The 21,817-nt window shown below is 36.0% G+C and overlaps 1 protein-coding gene across 1 annotated transcript in view; it reads right to left on the reverse strand.

The window, feature by feature from the left end:
* Positions 1-3,000: 3,000 nt before the first annotated feature.
* The window catches only part of CAPZA2 (capping actin protein of muscle Z-line subunit alpha 2), a 46,158-nt gene continuing 27,341 nt past the window's right edge, over positions 3,001-21,817 (reverse strand). Inside the window, exons 4-10 of the mRNA XM_084896977.1 lie at positions 19,150-19,213; positions 16,401-16,607; positions 15,214-15,293; positions 10,286-10,364; positions 7,828-7,899; positions 5,071-5,133; positions 3,001-4,388 (exon numbers count right to left, since the gene is read on the reverse strand). Of these exons, the coding sequence (XP_084753103.1) occupies positions 4,248-4,388; positions 5,071-5,133; positions 7,828-7,899; positions 10,286-10,364; positions 15,214-15,293; positions 16,401-16,607; positions 19,150-19,213 (706 nt within the window). The 3' untranslated portion in view covers positions 3,001-4,247. The remainder of the gene's footprint in view (positions 4,389-5,070; positions 5,134-7,827; positions 7,900-10,285; positions 10,365-15,213; positions 15,294-16,400; positions 16,608-19,149; positions 19,214-21,817) is intronic.

The following is a 21,817-nucleotide window of genomic DNA, read 5'->3' on the forward strand; positions in this document are numbered from 1 at the left end:
GAGACCTTCAGTCTCTAGTGTGCAATTGCTACAAGTATTTCCCATTGAAACCTAAAACTCAGCTCCTGACCAGCCCTTCCCACCCAAACCTTCCCCAATTTTTAACTCCTATATCCTAGGCATCCTTTTTATCTCATATTCCACAAGCCATCTTTTGAAGTCACAGCCTAGTTATCACCCGGACCAAACCAGCATTCTCTCAACTGCATTACTGAGCCAGCCTCCTAATTGTTCTCGCTGATTTTGCTCTTCTCTCCACATTTCAGCTGATTCACAGACTTAATGGATCCTAGTAAAACTATCCCAGCAGCTTTTGGTTATGCTGGATTCCCATTTTGCAGTAATAAAATGCTAATTTTAGACCATAGAAAACTACTTTATTGCACAACCATTATTTCACACTATGTTCTGAATTCTTCTGATAAATATTTCCTTTCACATGCACACCACCTTAAAAAGTCATATGTATTTTTAAGAAAGCATTTGAGGTCATAAGACAGAGCCAAAGCTATCAACCTTTAGGGGATACAAACCCACAAGAGCCCAATTGATACAGCTGAGCTAATCAAAGACTCAGACTCCCGGCCCCCGTGGCACAGTGGTTGAGTGTGGACCCATGCATTAAGAGGTTGCTGGTTAATTCCCAGTCTGGACACATGCCCGGGTTGCAGGCTCATTCCCCTGTATGGTGTGTGCAGAAGGCAGCTGATCAATGCTTCTCTCCCTCTTCCTCTTTGTTTCCCTCTCTCAAAAAAATTAATCAATAAAAACATAGTTAAAAAAATCTTTTAGTCTTAGGATCGCTGCTGAAAAAGCCCGGATGCACCCTGCACGCGCTCAAAAGCCCTCGGAGGTGTGGTGGGAGGTGCTGAGGCACAAGGTCTGCTACCAGAGCCAGCCATACAGCACTGCAGTGCTCGCTGCCATCAGCGGCACCCTGTCTCCCCCCCCCCCCCAATTTCCCTATGCATCGAGGGAGTCCCACATCCCTTGCCTGCTCCAGCTGTGAGCTCGAAGCCAAGGGCGGCAGTGGCAACAGTAGCAGCAGCACTAGTGGCTCCGGCAGCAGCTGCTGCCCAGGGACCCAGAGAGGTCTTTGCAAAACCGCCATGCAGGCCTCCCCAGAGACGTTGTGCCACCTAAGAACCAACAGAGAAAGCTGGAGAACAAAACTTTGGTTCTTGTCTTACTTCATTATCTAGGACAGTGTTTCCCAAACTTCCCTCATGATGAGAATCACCTGGTGGAGTTGTTAAAACACAGATTCCTGAATCCCAACTAAGAAGTGCTAAACTAGAATTTTTGAGAACATATAGGTAAAATTGCATACCTTAGTGCTCTGTACATAAAATCTGTCTTAGAGCCCTAGTTAAGTATACAATTTTACCTATATGTTCCCAAAAATTCTAGTTTAGCACTTCTTAGTTGGGATTCAGGAATCTGTGTTTTAACAACTCCACCAGGTGATTCTCATCATGAGAGAAGTTTGGGAAACACTGATCTAGGACCTCCAGGATAATGTTGAATAGAAATGGTGAGAGTAGATGTTCTTGCTTTGTTCCTGATTTTATAACAAAGTGTTTGTCATTTTAATCACTAAATATAATATGAAACTCTAGGTGTTTTCTGGATGTTCTTTATATTTCTAAATTGAGAATTTTGTCAAATCTTTTTTCTCTAATTAATATGCCCATGTGGCTTTTCATCCCTGTATTGTTAATATGATGCTTTGAATGTTAAATCATCTTGCATTCTTAAAATAAGCTTCACTTGGTCATGATGAATTTTTTTTTATATAGTGCTTCATTTGCTAATATTTTCCCCACCATTTTGCATCTGTGTTCATGAGGATGTAGGTCCATGATTTCCTTCCTCTCTTTCTCCCTTTCCCTTTCTCCTCATTCTTTCCTCGCTTCCCTTCTTCCCCAGACTAGGAACTGTGATTAGTACTCAGTTTTCTCTGCATGTGTTGATTATCCTATATAATAAAAGCCTAATATGCAAATTGTCCCCTTGACCCAGAGTTTGACTAGGGGGTGGGGCTAGCTCAACCATCTGTTCCCCGCCTCCCCTGGCTGGCCCTGCCCTGCCCCTGATTGGCCACCCCTACCCTGATCAGAGCAGGGCCGCCGGCCAGCCAACCTCCCACGACCTCTTCTCTGGCCGGCTTGGATTGGGGTGGTCCAGGTAGATCCCAGCTGTGCACAAATTTGTGCAATGGGCCCCTAGTAATTTATAATAGCAGACCTTGTAGTTTAAAGCCACTCTTACATTTCTGGAAAAAATCCAACCATGTGATATTACAAATTTCTCAATATTATTGGATTAGTTCTGTTCATATATACAAAAATAAAATTGACCTGTCATTTCCTTTTCTGGTTTTGTTATCAAGATTATTTTAGCCACATAAATGAATTTAAAAAATTTTTCTTCTTTTTGATAAAGAAAATTAGTTATTTGGCAGAACCTTTTTATTATTTACCCACCATTACAGAGGACAGTGGGTAGGGAGGAGGGAAACCACTTTGATTTAAATGTTATATGGCTGTTTAAGTCTTCTTGAGTCAAGTTAGCTAAATCACATTTGTGTTTCTTCTGAGGTACATTACATTTATTAAAAATGTATTATTTGGTTCTGCCTTTGAATTTTCAAGCTTACTGGCAAAAGTTGTTTGTGCTTTTAGCTGTACCTCTTGTAAACAAAATAACTATTGCATGCCTGTTATCTTGCAATAAAATAATTTTTAAAAATTATTAAAAAGTCTTTAAAGATTAATCTAGTATTTACTTCAGAATCATCATCAGACTGTTGAAAATGTCTTAAATTTGCCAATTCATTTTCTTAAGGAATCCCAATATGACAAAACTTGTATTTTAAAAATAGAGAAAACTATTTAACTAAAAATGTCAAAATTGCATATTTTCAATGCCCAAGAGTGATTTTTAAAAAGAAATTAAACAATATGCTTTCATTAAGAAAATTTTAAAAATCTATACAACTCAAGCTAATGAAATATTTTATTGTGCATAATAAAAGTGGTATTTTTTTAAAAAACATTTCCAGGCCCAGACATTTGCAGGAGTATGTGAGGAAAGAATTCCACTGGAGTATAATAAGCGGTACTTGATTGAAGAAACCATAGTCCAATCCATTCCCTATATTAAATACTAACATTCACCACAGGCTTGGAATCCCTGTAGCATCAGTAATTGTATTTTTAAAAATATTATAAACATGCATATGATGCACAGGAAGATGGAAAAATTTAGACTGTGACTGCACACCTTATGTACTCCCAGCTTTTCTAATTTACAACCAGTTAAGAATCACAATTTTTAAAGAAAGTATTTTAAAATAACATATGGCTCACTGGTAAGTGATTTTCTACTCAAATAAATAAGAAAATTTTCATCTTAATGTCACATGGAATTTCAGCACTTTTCAATCCAAGAAAAAAAAATCAACTGAGACATGGTCATAGTTCAGGATTATATATATATTACAATTTGCCTTGTTATAATACATTTGTGGCTTCATGATAAAAATAACTCGAGAACATATGGAATTCAAGCTAATTTGCATAACTCACGAGAAAAAAGCATTATATGCATTCTGAAATAAGTTTTTCATTTAATTTTAGAATCTCAAAACAGCATTAGACCTTGGCCTTGTTTAAAAAAAGTTTAGTCAAACACTAAAAGCTAGCTAAATAACCTTCTTGAAAGCTTTAAACACAATTGGTATAGAAAATGCCTTCCCTCTAATCTCAATCTTACATAATGGGAAGAGGTGAGGGGGAAAAGGTAGACAATTTCTTTAGCAGCATATATGGCTAAATCCATCAACCACCATTACTGACCCCTTTAAAAATAACTGGCAAATATCAAAAGTTACACACTTCATAAACCAAAAGACAATAATTTTAGGGTTATGGTAATTAAAATATTTTTGAAACACTTCAAAAACTTTTAATATTAAACTAGAGGAGTCATCTCTTCATTGTAAGAAAGGCGTAACAGAAAGTGAAAGACATTTAAACTAAACTTTTTTTCAATCCTTTTTGAAGAAAAGAAATTAAAAATAATGGCTGATTAGCTAAGCTTTGTGCTCTAACCAAACTAATTACAGTGATCTTTAAATGGCAACAGCCCACCTGGCTGGGTAGCTTGATCATTCTGAATAATTTTGCAATAATTTTTTAAAAAACACAAAGACACTAAAATGATCCGATCATGCAATGTTCATCTTATGCATTCTGCATTTCTTTGCCAATCTTGTAGCTGAGGATCTTGTTCCAATCAATTTTAGTGCGTGTAACTGGCAACTGTCGACGTAAGGCTTTGAAAGTTGTGTCTGACATTGTCTGATAATTCTCACTGATGGCAGTCTATGAAAAAAAGTGGTTAAAAGTTAAAGAAATTAAAGGAACAGAACAATTTATAAAAACACATGTGTTTTAGGAAAAACCATTGTTATAGCAGCCTGCTTCATTGCTTTTATAAGTCAAATAAAATCTCAATATGTTTTAAAAAGCTGTTTAAAAGCAGCTAAAAGAAAATGCTCATCATTTTGAATAATTAAATCAAATGAAACGAAATTATAAATGAGTTAACACATCGCTTTCGACCTTTTGCTACAATTAAGTGTATAAATGAGTTAACATTTGAGCATTCTAACTTTGGATCTATTTTACTATTATTCATTCAGAACAATTTCATAAATTACTATTTATAAGGAATGAAAACTTGTCCAATCCACAAATTAAATATTTATGTTCAATGTAAAAAAAATACAAAATGAAATACATAATCCAAATGCTTTGGGAAACATTTCCTAAATAAAAATTTCCAATCAGAAACAATCATTTAAAACCTTGGAAATTCTGAATAATACTCGAGTTTTGCTACACTTAACAAAGTTTGCCCTTGAAGTAAAAACAAACAAAAAACACACAAAAAGACTACATCTTACTACAGTGAAATACTGAAAAAAATTCAGGCTTATGACTAAAATTAAAATTTTCAGTGTTGTTATTTATAATATAGATAAAAGAATTTTGAAGATCATACCTGGTATTCATTTTCTGCAGCTTCTACAATCTTTATAAATTCTTTTGCTGTTTGCATCTCATTCTGAATAAAAACAAAACCAAAAGTGAATAAAATATTAATTTAAAACTATACCACTATTATTTTTAAATAGGTATAGTTAAAAATGTTATAATTTAATAACCAATAGAAATTGTAATAAAGGGAAAATACTGTAAGAGAATTATTCTAAGTCCATATAAGATAAAGTGAGAAACACATTCCTAAAAAAAAACTCAGCACAAATTGACATATTAGTAGTTAATTTTAATTACTATAATAATCATCTCTCACAACACCACAGTCTATTATTTTTGTAGACAATTTCTCTTTCTCTTTTTTGTTAATCCTCACCCGAGGATATTTTTCCATTGATTTTTAGAGAGAATGGAAGGGAGGGGGAGAGATAGAAACACTGATGGGTTGCCTCCCACACGAACCTCCACCAGGGTCAGGGATTGAGCCTCGACCCTGGACTCTATCCACTGATCCAAATTGGACAGAGCAACAAATGTCTCATAAGAAGGATCTTTACCAATGTCAAGCACCTCAAAGAAGATAATAACTAAATACCCTGTTTATACATGTTCATAATATAGGACTATACCGAACACAATGTCTCATGGAGAACTAGATATTAGCAAATTTTGCAAAAAGAGTACCACTTAGCACAACACAGATGCCTCTGTGAGAATGTCACAGTAATGTTATATTATTAATATCCTTGGGGCAATGAAAATCCACAAAGAAATAGATGCATGTGCAATGGAAAGAATGTGTGAAAAAACTTTTCAGGGAAATAAAACCAAGTTCAAAGTTTCTCAAATTTGAAAGCTGAACTTTAAAAAACTTCATTAAATTACAATCCTAATAGAGAGAGAGAAAAAAAAAAAAAAAAGCATACAACAAAAACATAAAGGTTAAGTACAGGGTCAAAGATGTAAATTTAAGAGCTAAAACTATAAAATTCATAGAAAAAACACTCAAGGTAAATCTTCATGACTGTGGGTTAGGCAATGGTTTCTATTAATGGACCAAAGAACAAGCAACAAAAGAAACAAACGAACTACATCAAAACTGAAATTTTGGCCGAGACCGGTTTGGCTCAGTGGATAGAGCGTCCGCCTGCGGACTGAAAGGTCCCAGGTTCGATTCCGGTTAAGGGCATGTACCTTCGTTGGTTGCGGGCACATCCCCAGTAGGGGTGTGCAAGAGGCAGCTGTTCAATGTTTCTCTTTCATCGACATTTCTAACTCTCTGTCCCTGTCAATTCCTCTCTGTGTAAAATCAATAAAATATATTAAAAAAGAAAGAAAGAAAGAAAGAAAGAAAGAAAGAAAGAAAGAAAGAAAGAAAGAAAGAAAGAAAGAAAGAAAGAAAGAAAACAAACAAAAAAAACTGAAATTTTGCCCAGGCCGGTGTGGCTCCACGGTTAGCGCACTGGTCCATAGAGTGAAAGGTCATGGATTTAATACCTGGTAAAGGGCATGCACCTTGGTTGCAAAGTCTATCAATGTGCCTCTCTTAATGGATGTTTCTCTATTTTTCCTTTCCTCTCTCTCTCCCTTCTACTCTCTTTGAAAATCAATGGGAAAAATATATCCTTGGGTGAGGATTAATAAAACAAAACAAAACAAAACAAAATGAAATATTCTGTTCTGCAGATGATACTATCAAGAAAATGAAAAAATACACAGAATGGGAGGTAAAATTTGCAAATCATATTTCTGATGCAAGATTTGTATCCAGAATATATAATCTACAACTCAACAATAAAACACAAATAACCAATTAAAAATCTGAATGGATATTTTTAATACATAAATGACCAATAAATATATGAAAAGATGCTCATCATCATTATCCATCAGGAATATGTAAATAAAAACCACAAGATACCATTTCATACTAACTAGGATGGCTATAACCAAAAGGACAGACATAAATTTTGGCGAGGATGTGGAAAAATTGGAATCCTCATATATGACTGATGGAAATGTAAAATAATGCACCACTGTGGCAGTTTTTCAAAAGGTTAATCCCCTATGACCCTGCAATTCCACTGCCACATATATATCAAAGAGAAATTATAACAAATGTCTGCACAAAAATTTTACACGAAAGGTCATAGCAGCAAAAAGTAGAAAACAACACAAATGGTCAGCAACTAGTAAGAGAATAAAATGTGGTATATGAAATATTACTTGACAATGAAAAGGGACGAAAATTAATATTTGCTCCAACCTGAATGAATCCTGAAAACATGCTAAGTGAAAAAAGCCAGTCATAAAAGACCACATATTATAGGATTCCATTTATTTGACAGGTCAAGAATAGGTAAATCCATAGTCAGGAAATCAGATTCATGGTTATGTAGCCCCGAGAGTGATTTGATAGGGCTGGTGGAAGTGAAGAGGGGGGGGATGGAGAGTGATTGATAATGGGTGCTGGATTTTTAGAGGACAAAAATGTTCTAAATTTGTGTTGATTATTATACAATCCTGTTAACATACTAAAAAACACTGAAATTTATACTCTATCAGGGTGAATGGCATGTGAATTGTATCTCAATAAAGCTGCTAAAAAGAGTTGGGGACTAATGTCCATTATTTGCCATCTTTAATCTACCTGAAAACACTTTAATCTGAAGCAGAAATATTGCTTGAATGGTACTTCCAAAACTGTTCTAGTTTTAAAAGGATTAGGTTTTTTACATATATTTTAGAATTAATTACTTACAGACACTGTTAGGGAATCTTGTATGTCTTTATGACTCACTAGCTGAACATTACCATCTTCATAATAATGAACCTATAAAAAAAATTGCAGAAACATATTATAGGCAGGAACAATCATGATCCTCACGGCTTTGACAATCACATCATTGTAGGTGACTATCAATTTAAGCTGTAACCTAAACTTCTCTGGCGAACTCCTGACTTTTCAAACCCTTCAACACTTCCTGACCTCAGTCTAGCGGGAAAACTAGTTAGCAGTTCCTGCAATCCCTCAGGCAAGCCGTCCACTGCTCTGACTGCTGGACATTTTTACCTCATAAATATTCTACTGATAGCTAAACTCAAGGTTTCCAAAAGTGAGCTCACAATACTACCCCCCAACATTGCTCCTCTTGTGTGAATTTCTATCAATCATTTAATTCCTCAAATTCAAAGACATTAGTTTATTAACAAAACATTAATTAGTGATTACTATATGTACCTATTAAGAAGGTTCTAGGGACACATAGAAAAAAAAAAAAATAGTCCCTGACCTCAGATTTCAACACAACATATCAGGTATGTAAAAAGTAAATTAGTAATACTCCAGATTCTCTCTAAGCATTAAGAAAGAAAAAAAAAAAAAAAATAGGATTTCAGAAAAAGGTAACACTGCACTTGGGTTTAGCAAAATGACTGACAAATCAGGGAAAATAAGGAAACCGAGCTTAGAGAACAGCATACTTTACTAGCTGTACTGGTTAATAATAGCGGATTTTGTAATAAAAAAACACAGGTTAATTTCAAGAGAAACATCAAAAGTGCTTTAAATCTTCCACTTCTTCAAATGTTTTGAAGTGCTGCTCAGAAAGTGTGTGTGCCATCAATCGGAACAAGTGGTCATCTGAAGGAGCAAGATCTGGTGAATACAGTGGGTGGGTTAATACTTTCCAGGCAAGATCTTTCAATGTGTCTTTAACTCGTTTTGAAGTGTGTGATAGTGCATCATCATGAAGCAAAATTACTTTGCTGTCTTCTGGCACAATCTGGTCGTTTCACGATCAAAGCGTGGTTCAAATTGATTATTTGTTGTCAGTAGCAATCAGTATTAATGGTTTCACCTGGTTTTAGAAGCTCATAATACACCACACCTTCCTGATCCCACCAAACACAGAGCACTATCTTCTTTACGTAGCAATCTGGCCTTGCAGTCCATGTTGATGGTTGACCTGGATCAACTCATGATTTTGTGTGTTTGGGATTTTCAAAATAAATCCACTTTTCATAGCCAGTCACAATTTGATGAAAAAAAGACTTTCTTTTGTGCCGTTGAAGCAACATTTTACTGATGACTTTTCAGTTTTCCATTTGTCTTTCGTTCAGTTGATGTGGCACCCATTTTCCTTCCTTTAAAATCTTTTCCATTGCTTGTAAATGATTGGTAATTGTTTGTTGAGCAACGTTTAATCTTTGTGCAAGTTATTTCTGAGTTTGACATGCATGTTCATCCAATAATGCTTGTAACTGTTGGTCTTCCAACTTTTTTGGTTTACCTGGAAGCCTTTGTCTTTCAAAATCATGGAAATCATCATTTTTAAAATGTTTAAGCCAGCGTTCACAAGTATCTTGAGATGGAGCATGTTCACCATAAGCTTCCCAAAGTATTCAGCAGCACTTTTCTTGAAAATAATGAATTAAAATTTCCTGCAAATGTTATTTTTTTGGCACGAAATTCGACATTTTTAAGTGTAAAAATATCTATGATGTTAACACCTTCAGTAAATTTGACATATAAAGTTTTGAAGCTTGTTGTCAATACAACAAAATAGCATACACATCAAATTGCATATGTATTAACATATGTGTAACTCCATCTATTGAAAAAAATCTGATTAACCGGTACACCTAGTATATAGGAAGGGTTGGAGGTACTTATGGATAGATTTTGTGTGAAGTCATGGAGAAAGAGGAGTGGCTGGAGAGATATATATAAGTAGTGAACAAGTCAACTTTGAGCCTGGAACGCTACATAAAAATGTCTGGACTATCTAGTAGATGAGAGTATACTGCTAAAATGTTTGTAAGCAAGCAAGCAACATATCCAGATTTAAATTTCAAAAATCATCTCTTTTGATGGCAGTGTGAAGAATAGATTACATAATGGCAAAAGGTCCAGCAATTCAGCAAAATAAAAAAAAGATGCTTATATGAGCAAATTATTTAAAGAACAGACTGAGTGATAGCACTTAATTTTAACTGTGTTTTGAGAATCTGTCAGTTATCCTTGCAAATTCTTGATGACTATAGAGAATGCATTATAACATTATTTAAAAGATGAAATCAGCACTACTTGTTTTTCCAATTTCCTCAACATAAGGATCTGAAGAAGAAATGGGTTATTTTATATTATAAAAATGTAAACTTATGAATCATTGTTTTTCTATTCAGAGATCACTAAACAAATTCTTTTTATTTCATACCTGAATTTTCAAGATGCCAACCACTTGAGTGGTTGAAGGAGTGATTGTAAACTTCCACTCTGACCTCCAACGACCATTCCTTAAAAATAAAAACAGCAGCTGTAAATAGGTAGGGAAAATAAATTTTAAGTGACAGATTTAAATTGAATGTTACAGCCTGGCCAACATGGGTCAGTGGTTGAGCATTAACCTATGAACCACAGGGTCATGGTTTTGATTTCTTGGGCTCAATCCCCAATATTGGCGCATGCAGGGAGCAGCTGTTCAATGATTCTCTCTCATCATTGAAATTTCTCTCTCTCTCTCTCCTTTCCTCTCTGAAATCTATTTAAAAACACTTTTCAAAAATTTAATGTTATAGCATGAGAGAATGTGGGGGATGAATGCTGGATATTCATTAAACTAAAACATATAAGCTACTTTTAGAAAAAAATTTAAGCTACTTCTTCAATGGACTCACTTATGTTTTAATTAAGAATAAATAAATGTTCAGATTATCAGGAGCTTTTGCAAATCAATACAGTTTAACATCCACTGAGAGATATAAAATACCAAATAATTTAAAAAGGAGAGTAGTACAAAATTTTTTTAACTGATTTTTTTTTATTTTTTAGAGCAAGAAAGGGACAGGGAGAGGGAGAGAGACATGAAAAGAGAGCAAAACATCGAACACCTGCCTCCTGCAAACCCCCTACTGGGGATTAAATCTGTAACCTGGGCATGTGCCCTGCCGAGCAGCAACCTTTCATGGCATGAGATGATACCTAACCAACTGAACCACACCGGCCAGGGCAATAATACAACATTCTTAAAGAGGTTTTGATATCTAGAAAGAGAAGGGCTATAAAGAATTATATTTCTTTGCACCTAATATTTATATTTTAATGAGATTCTTGTGATATGTAGTGTTTAGAACTTTGGAATATCATATAAAACTTGTCTTTTACAAAAATTGGAAATCATTTTTAACTTCAATGATACAGTATTCTTAGTGGTAGTTTAGGAAAAAAAATTCATCAGATATATAAGTAGTGAGAACAGAAAACTCAAGGACAGACATTATCTTTATTTTACATATGCTAGAGTTCAAATAAATTATATTTTTGAAAATTAATTAGTAAATTGACTATAACAAACTTAAAGGTAAAACTTAGTAGCAAGAATTTTCTTGTAAGTAGTTGAGATTCAACAAGATTGATTTTATTAACATATCCTAACAAATAGTATAAATTAATAGTGATTTTATGAATATTTATTTAGAATACTGGTAGATTAATGCTACAGGTTTTTAAGACTGACATGAAGAAATCTTTTTTTAAAATTTGTCTGTATTTGCCACAACCTTTTAAAGCACAATGTGACTGGAGCACATTTCTATTCACAAAACTTGCTTTGAGTTACTTTCAAATGGCTTTACAACATGCCTAGGTCGGCTTATAATTCTGCTCACTAAACTCCTTTTCTTTGGAGCCAGGCCCTATGGGTAATTACTCCCATCAGGCTGGTCAGCTTATCATACTAATTTCTAGAGGCTGTAAATGCAGTTGATAACGACAGGGATGCTCGGCTTAAAAAGTAGGTCCGAGGGGATGAAAGTTGTCTTAACCATGTATCTCAGAACACTTTAGGAACAAAACATTTGGTCTACTTAGGCACCCGCTTGAGAGAGAACACTGAGACCACAAAGCTAACATTAGGTTACATGTATCTTACAACAAACATAACCACATTCTGTTAAAACAGGCCAACATGGAACTAGGAAAGAAAAATGAGCTCTTCTTTAGGTGCCTGTAGTATCAGTCTCATACACTTAGAGGCGGAAAGAAACCTGGTCTTCTCTTTAGGTAGTTGTCATGCCATACATACTTTTAAAAGGTTAACAAAATTTTTTTTTTAAAGTCCTTGAAAATATAAAAATGAAGAAATCTTTAAGTGACTATATTAGCTTGTTTACATGTGAAATTGATTTTCCTTCAGGGATAGTAATGTATTTGCATTCCTTCTTATGTTCTTGGTTAACTTTGTAACTTTGCATTTATTTCTGAGATGGTTAAATGATGGAGCAAGTTTGGGACAGAGACCAAACTGGTTCATAGGGGTTACTAATAACTTCAGGAGCACCACCAGCCAAACTGGCTAATAAATCAAAGAGTAATATACTTAAAAAGTAGATATTATGACCATACTTACTCTGATGAGCATAGTATGAATTAACTAAAAAGGGGGATAATAAAGATAAAGACTTCATTTAATTCTGAATTTACAAAGTCTTAGAGAACTTGAAAAAAATTTTAACAGGAGGTATCTCAGAAAGTATTATTTAAGATTAAAAAGGCCTACCAACTTGTCAAAGATAAAAGATTGATAGGGCAATTCAGTGCTTTGGGGGACTAGACTTATAATAAGTAATCAAATGACTTGTAAAAAAACTATAAGGCATGATTGTAATTTGCTCCACTGAATAAAATATACCATTACTTCCTCACATTGGCTAACTGGGGACAAGGCAATCCACATGAAAATATCTACTTCAGAGTCTGTAAAGTTCACACACAAAATAAATCCTAATTCTTCACCTCTGTCCTCCCTCATATAGGTCTCATTCAGAAACAACCCCTTCTCAGAATGAGCATATGGGCCTCCAACTGGTCTGCTCAAAGGCACACATGTTCCCTAGGATGCTACTTGCTAGTCTCCGAAAACACGGGACACTCTCCCATACTCTTTTCACTGCCAATGGATTTACTGCTTCCTTTAAATACCGTATTTTTCGGACCATAAGACGCACCGGACCATAAGACGCACCAGTTTTTAGAGAAGGGAAATGAAGAAAAAAAGATGCTGAAACAAATAGTGTCCTAAAATATTTTATGTGCATTAAAACCCAACATCACAGTCATAAACACATGTAATCAACCCTGTAAAGTAAACAGCAGCATTTAGAATGATTTTAGAGCGGGGCAAGCACACAGAGACCACACAGAGCCGGGCAAGTAAAAAACCTTTTTTTTTACAGTATATGTGTAGGCTATATTTGGACCATAAGACGCAGGGACTTTTCCCCCCCACTTCTGGGGGAAAAAAAGTGCGTCTTATGGTCCGAAAAATACGGTAATTAGGCTGATTATAGAGCACTGTTTTTGTATCAAAAGGCTGAAGGTTTTCCCCCCAATTAAAAAAATATATATATTTTATTGATTTTTTTAGAGGAGGAAGAGAGTGGGATAGAAAGTTAGAAACATCAATGAGAGAGAATCATCGATCAGCTGCCTCCTGCACAGTCCCCACTGGGGATGTGCCCACAACCAAGGTACATGCCCTTGACCAGAATCGAACCTGGGACTCTTCAGACGCTCTATCCCCTGAGCCAAGCCGGCTTTGGCTTTCCCCCCAATTTTATTTATTTATTTTTTTATTATTATTTTTTTAAATACATATTTTATTGATTTTTCACAGAGAGGAAGGGAGAGGGATAGAGAGTTAGAAACATCGATGAGAGAGAATCATCGATCAGCTGCCTTCTGCACAAACCCCACTGGGGATGTGCCTGCAACCAAGGTACATGCCCTTGACTGGAATCGAACCCAGGACCTTTCAGTCTGCAGGCTAACGTTCTATCCACTGAGCCAAACCGGTTTCTGCCCCAATTTTATTTTGTATTGGTTTCAGGTGTACAGCTTAGTGGTTAAACAATCATACCTTACAAAATGTTCCTCTCAGTATTTCCAGTACCCCAAATAGGACCATAGTAATCACAATACTAATACTATTAATTATATTCCTTACACTCTAGTAACAACAATTTTAACTACCAATTTATATTTGTTAATCCCTTCACCTCTCTCACCTAGTCCTCCAAGCCTCTCCCTTCTGACAACCACCAGTTTGCTCTCTGTGTCTATGAGTCCATTTCAATTTTATTAATTTTGTTCTTCAGATTCCATATACAAGTAAAATCATAGGCATTTGTTTTTCTCTGACTGCTATTGCACTGAGCATAATACCCTCCATGTGCACCCATGCTATTGCAAACAGTAAGATTTCATTCTTTTTTAATGGCCGAGTAATATTCCCTTGTATATATGTACACTTCTTTATCCAATCATTTGTTGATGGGCAACTGAATTGCCTCCATATCTTAACTGTTGTATATAATACTGCAATAAACATAGGGATGCATATATTCTTTCAAATTAGTGTTTTGGGTTTTTTAGATATACTAGAGGCCCAGTGCATGAAATTCATGCACAGGGGTGTGTGTTCTTCAGCCCGGCCTGCACCCTCTCAAATCTGGGACATCTCTCTCACAATCCAGGACTGCTGGCTCCCAACTGCTTGCCTGCCTGCCTTCCTGATTACCCCCCAACCACTCCCCTGCCAGGCCGATTGATGCCTAACTGCTCCCCTGCCAGCCTTTTTGCCCCTAAATGCCTTCCCCTGCAGGCCTGGTCACCCCTAACTGCCCTCCCCTGCAGGCCTGGGTACCCCCCAAATGCCTTCCCCTGCAGGCCCGGTTGCCCCCAACTTCCCTCCTCTGCCAGCCTGGTCACCCCTAACTGCCCTCCCCTGCAGGCTTGATCACCTCCAACGGCCCTCCCTTGCAAGCTTGGTCCCTCCGAACTGCCCTCCCCTGCTGGACATCTTGTGGTGGCCATCTTGTGTCCACATGGGGGCAGCCATCTTTGACCACATGGGGGCAGCTATCTTGTGTGTTGGAATGATGGTCAATTTGCATATTACTCTTTTTTTAGATAAATACCCAGAAGTGGGATCTCTGGGTCATAAAAAGGCTGAAGTTTTATATTATGTTTAGATTGCTCTTAGTCAATCATACAAGCAAGATATAGGCCCAATCAATAAAGTAAGAACTTTTTACAAAGAATATAAACAATGTCAAAATTCTCCAATGCACCAAAATTTTAACTTACCAAAAGTTTTTTGCTTGGAACTGATGGCTTTCTATGCATGCAATAATGGTTTGCTGTCCATCTATTTTTTTACCATATACCTTGATGGCAAAGAAAACAAACATAAGAGTGAATTCAGGTCTATAGAAAGTTCAATTTTAAACATCTACAAGGTACTAAAAAATGTGTCTTTGGCAGAAACATATAATACTCAAATATGAACACTTAACCACAGTGTCTTTGTGGATCATAAAAGAACTCAAAATTAATAACATTGCAATTTACTGAGTTAAAACTGACTGTACTCTAAAATAGTCATAAATATTCTAGATATACCATATTTTTCATTCCAAACACTAGTATCAGGAGAAGCAAGAACATGCAGATGTCAATATGGCTGTTTCCATACAAATAAAAACTGGACCTAGATTGTGATTATCATCTTTGTTTACTTCACAATCTCAGTGATTACAATTTCTCTAGTCATTTAAAAAAGTATCCAGGAAGCGAGGAGAAATTTACTTATAACTAAGGGAGACTTTTAAGATGGTATGAAGACATTTTACCTCTTGCCTACTGCTTTAGAAGTAATGTTTAAATTGTGCTTTTCAATTCCCCGGGACAAATGAGGACTCTCTAATTCAACTCTCTCAAATTTAACCACCTTCTTTTTGGGTTATTCTTCCAAATAATTCTAATCTACAAGGTTATAATTCAAAAAAACGTATACGATATTTTAGGTTAGGTTATATTTCTCAAATAATTATTGAGCACTAGAAACTTAAGGGAACCATATGAATTTTTGTCTTAACCAGTAAACTTCTTTTTAAAAAAATAGATTTTATTGATTTTTTTTTAAAGAGAGGAAGGGAGAGGAATAGAGAGAAACATCAATGGTAGAGAAATATCATCAGCTGCCTCCTGCACAACTCCCACTGGGGAAGTGCCCGCAACAAAGGTACATGCCCTTGAACTTGGGACCCTTCAGTCCATAGGCTGATGATCTAGCCAATGAGCCAAACTGGTTAAGACACTATTTAGAATTTCTTGATAAAAAAAAAAAAAAAAAAAAAGTGAATATTCTTGAAAATATTTACTTCAAGAAAAAGAAAAGAATGACAAGTTTTATAAGTTACTGTAAAATTCAAGAGACCATAAAAACACTGTTAGAAGTCAAAAGAAAATGGTGACTTTTACTGATGACTTACAGTGCAGACCCCATTCGGATAATGTTCTTTTACATAAGCTCGCAGGGCAGTTTCTACTGAAGTTCTCCATGATTCAATTGCATTCTCTGCTTCATACGGTCTTGGATCAGTTGCTTCCTTTCTTAAGTGATCAAATTTGAAACAGATTCTATTTTTTGGATCCAAAAACTTTCCATTTCCCACGTCGCCATGTTCTGTTATCAATACCTTCAGTGATACAATAAATATTGGGGAAAAAGTATTTAGATTTTAAGGGGTCAATGGGAAAAAAGGAGGACATCTGTAATACTTTCAACACTAGAAATAAAAATTTTAAAATACCACTTAAGTACTGACATATATTAATAAACATTCATTTAAGCTTTTCCCTTAAAACTATAAAATAGATCTATTCCAAACAACTGATTTAACTACATGGCACAACTATTTCAAATGAGTAGACTTTTATAAAGACAATGAGGCTACTCTCATTCATCTTGGATCAGTGAATCTGATTTAATAACTTCTAGCTCCCAGTTAAAAAAAAAATGTATTCTTGTAATAATTGTTGGGGTCAGGTTCTTTTCAGATCCATGAACAGCTTACTATTTCTGTTATCATTCTCCAATTCCTCAAATCTAAGGAAGTGATAAGAAGTAACCTTTGATGAGGATATTTACAAGAATGGTTTTAATCCAGTGAAACTCCTCTTCAGTGTCCTACATTGTTCTTGGGCCACAATCTCATCTTCTGTGAAGTGCCTCCCTCTTGTTTCTATACACTAATCATTGACAGTTATTTTCAATGGACTCCAAATTTTTAAATGTATTTTATTTATCTATATTTATATTACACATGCATAAATGAGAAATTTTCTGCTTTATTTAAAAAATTGTCCTCACAAGTCTCCCAATTTTTAATTCCATATCTACATCAGAACTTCCCCATCTCTCTGATACAAATCATGAAAACATAGAATGCATCCTTCTAAACTTCATTCATTCAGCCATACAGTATATAGATAAATATATACATATCTATGTATACATACAAATGCATACAGGGTTTTCTTTGGTCATTGTTTTATATGAATAGAATGAAATATATGCTCACATACATTTTTCTGGATCTGACTTTATTCAACATGACTACCTTATGGAAATTCTTCAAAGTAAACTGGTATACCTCACCATTCTTTTTAATGGTTGCATAATATCCCAGGATGTGGATATAACAATTTATTCTGCCATTCTACTATTAATGGGCCAAGTCTTTATTTCCAGGCTGTTTTCTTTTTTGGGGGAAGTGAAGGGACATTAAAAATCTTGAAATAAGTATTACTATACATATATTGTTACTTCCACTAGATGCTTCTATTTCTCTTGGATAGATCCCAACAGTGGAAATAGAGTGAAAGGTGTTTCTTTTCGTGTGTGTGCGTGTGTTCGTGTGTTTTTTTAATGATTGTAACAAACCACATTTTTATGAATAATATTAGAGGCCTGGTGCATGAAATTCAGGCACGGGTGTGTGTGTGTCCCTCAGCCCAGCCTGCACCCTCTCCAATCTGGGACCTCTTGAGGGATGACCAACTGCCCATTTAGGCCTGATCCCACCACGAGAATTGGGCCTAAACTGGCAGTCAGACATCCCTCTCACAATCCAGGATTGCTCCCCTGCCAGCCTTCTTGCCCCTAACTGCCCTCCCTTGCAGGCCTGGTCTCCCCCCACTGCTCTCCCCTGCAGGCCTGGGTCCCCCCCAACTGCCCTTCCCTGCAGGCCTGGTCACCCCTAACTGCTCTCCCTTTTAGGCTTGATCGCCTCCAACTGCCTTCCCTTGCAAGCCTGGTCCCTCCCAACTGCCCTCCCCTGCTGGCCATCTTGTGTCCACATGCCATCTTTGACCATATAGGGGCAGCCATCTTTTGTGTTAGAGAGACAATTTGCATATTACTCTTTTATTAGATTAGGATATGAGATATGTTTCCCTTCATATTATCATAATCAATAGGCATACAGTTCTTTTATTTTTCAGTTTGATGGGTAGAAAATATCTCTCTTACTTTATTTGACTCCTGACAGGTCTAGACATCTTTTGACATTTAGTGGGGCCATTTGCTCTTATGTAAGCAAATATCCTTTAATATTTTTCTTCTTTTTTCTTATTAATTTATAGATGTGCTTTTTAAAAGGTATCTGTTTCATTCTATGGTTAAAATAATTATTATCAGCAAAATGCCCATCTTCTCTTTACAGTTTATGGGTTTTCAGTTTTAAGACTAGAAGTGGGGGTCCCTCAGCCTGGCCTGCGCCCTCTTGCAGTCCAGGATCCCCTTAGGGGTCCTTAGCGCTGATGTGGAGGCCGGAGAGGCCACTGAGCTTGCCAACTGTGAGCCCAGATTCTGGCTGAGTGGCGCTCCTCCTGAATTGAGCGTCTTTCCCCTGGTGGTCAGGGCACATCATAGCAACCATTGGTTCCACCAGTTGATCAATTTGCACATTAGGGCTTTATTATATATTGTAGAATGGATGGTCTTCCCTGTCCCTATCTTGAACATGTTTTTAAAATTTTAGTAACTTTACACATTAAAAGCTTTGGGTTACTATAGGATTAAGCTTTTGCTCTAAAAACAAAAAAGTAGATTTAGAACAATTATTTTCTAAAATCTTAGGACCATTTTTTTTTATATCACTTCACAATTCTTATAAGATATTAACCATTGTAAATGAAACAAAGAACAGCCAGATCACATGTTTATATGAAACATACCTGATCTTCATAACCTTCAATTTTTACTGGAGTAAACTGGTCCAAGTTATACTGTGCAAATGCACTAAAAAAGAAATAAGTAAATTACTTAAAATTACTTATTTAATACCCCTTTAAAAAAATCACAGTCAGACAATTCACCTGTCAACAAAAGTCACATGGCATGTCAAATGAAATTATAACTCCATTATTAATATATAATTTTTTTATTATGATCTCTGAATGCATAATAATCTGGACACTCAGTGTATATCCTATACAATAAAAAGCTAATATGCAAATTGTCCCCTTGACTAGGAGTTCGACTAGCAGACAGGCTGGCCAACTGTCCATATCCCCTCCCCCTGGCCAGGCTGGCTGGGCCCCACCCATGCATGAATTCATGCACTGGGCCTCTAAAATACACACACACACACACACACACACACACACACACACACACACAGTGGCCAGATTATTATGCATTCCTATATTAGAGGCCCTGTGCACGAAAATTTGTTCCTTAGACCAGCCTATCCCCTCTCACAGTCTGGGAGCCTTCAGGTTATGTCCTACTGATGGCTTAGGTCTAAGCTACAGTCTGGCCTCCCTCTGTGGGAGGCAACCAGGAAGATCAGGGAAGACGCCACCCCCAACACCACCCAGTTGCTGACACTGCCAGCCGCCATAGCTGCTGGCCCTCCTCGGCCCTCGCAGCCACTTCGGCTTAGTCCAAAAGATGTCCGGTCTATCTAGTCTAATTAGCATATTATCCTTTTTTTTTTTTTAATTATTTTATTGATTTTTTAGAGAGAGGAAGAGAGAGGTATAGAGAGTTAGAAACATCGATGAGAGAGAATCATCAATCAGCTACCTCTTGCATACCCCTTACTGGAAATGTGCACACCCCTACTGGGGATGTGCCTGCAACCAAGGTACACGCCCTTGACTGGAATCGAACCTGGGACTTTTCAGTCCGCAGGCCGACGCTCTATCCACTGAGCCAAACAGGCCAGTGCATGATTTTATATTTTTAAAACTGATGAATGATATCCAGCTTTCAATGTTTAGCAAAAGAAAATTAAATCAGTTAACATAATTAGTCTTTTCATTCAAAATCCTAAAAATAAAGGTTAACCCTCTGTAAGATACATATCCAATTAGTCAGGCATATATTTAGTATAAAACATACCAGGGAACAATGTAGGTGCTGTGAGAGAGTAAAGAGCAATTAGACTGATCATATTGTATAATAAAAGGTCTTACAGTTGAATAAGGGAGATAATAGATAAACAAATGTAAGACAGAATAGAAAGCACATAAGACAATGAACAGTAAAGCATTGTGGAGAATATATATATTTTTAAATTACATTCTGCTAAAGTAAGGGTAAGAAGGGAAAAAGTTAGGAGTCACTTTATAATGGATGTGATACTGAGAAATGGCTCTGAAATAATAGATAGGCTCTCTGGTCTTAAAGAAATTGGAGGATGGGGGCGGGGGAGGGAAAGAATACTACTATTTCAATGACAAGAACCAACATGAGCAAAAGACACAATAGGTTAGGTTCAACATCACAGAAAGCACCAAGCTCAACACCCAGCACAATAGCAGGTATTTGGTTATCTTTACTGAATTAAAAGGCTTGAATGATGGAATAATTACTTCATTTGGGAGGCAAAGAATCATCAGAGAAGTGTTTTGAGAAAGGATAACCTAGAACTACTACAAAAGATTAATTTGGCAGCAGTGTATATGACAAATTGGACAGTGAAGCAATTACAGCAAGAACTGCAGAGAACTAGGAAATGGTGATGAGAGATCTAATCTAATCTACTTGGAAGCTTTTCAGATTACTCTGGATGGCAAGACATCCACTGACTTTTCAGGTATTAGCAACTGAGTCTCCTCTAAAAAGGAATGTTTGGTTGACCAAAGCAACACTGATGAGTTAACAAGAGACTAGTAAATGTAAAAATAGCAAAGTAGAATTAAATTACCCGTAATAAATTCCCGACACTGCGTGTTCAAAGAAGATGGGGATAAATATAGAGAAACACATGAAGGGAGGGGATAGTGAAAGAAGTACCTATTTACTTCTGATTTTCTTAATTCATGAAAATTCTAACTTTCCTGGGCATAGCCTCTATACAGCCAATCATGTAATAATCCTTAAAGGAATTTATCTCAAATGTATGTTTAAGATAACAAGAAACAGAAAGTACAGTCAAACACCATGTAAGAATATTTCTGTCAATTGTGAATCATATATATGATGATGGTCCCATATTAAAATGGAGATGAAAATTTCCTATCACCCAGTGACATCATAACATTATGCAGTAATTCTGGTGTAAAACAAACCTACTGCACTCAAGTCTTATAAAAATGTAACATGTAGTATGTAAAGTACAGTACATAATACTTTATAATGATAATAAACAACTGTTATTCATTTATGTATTTACTATGCTATACTTTTATTTTAGAGTGTACTCTTTCTACTTACAAAATGTTTACTGTAAAACTGTGCTGTATTATGCCTGCAGCCTCAGACATTTTGCTTTCACATCTCTTGATTATTTCATTTCTCTTGTGCTTGATTTAATCGTGTTGTTTTGTGTAATAACAGGCTGTACATGTTTGTAGCCTAGGAATAAGAGGTGATAGCATACTAGTGGCCAATGCA

This window comes from Pipistrellus hanaki (genome assembly GCF_964339955.1).
Source record: "Pipistrellus hanaki genome assembly, chromosome: 10".
NCBI lineage: Eukaryota > Metazoa > Chordata > Mammalia > Chiroptera > Vespertilionidae > Pipistrellus > Pipistrellus hanaki.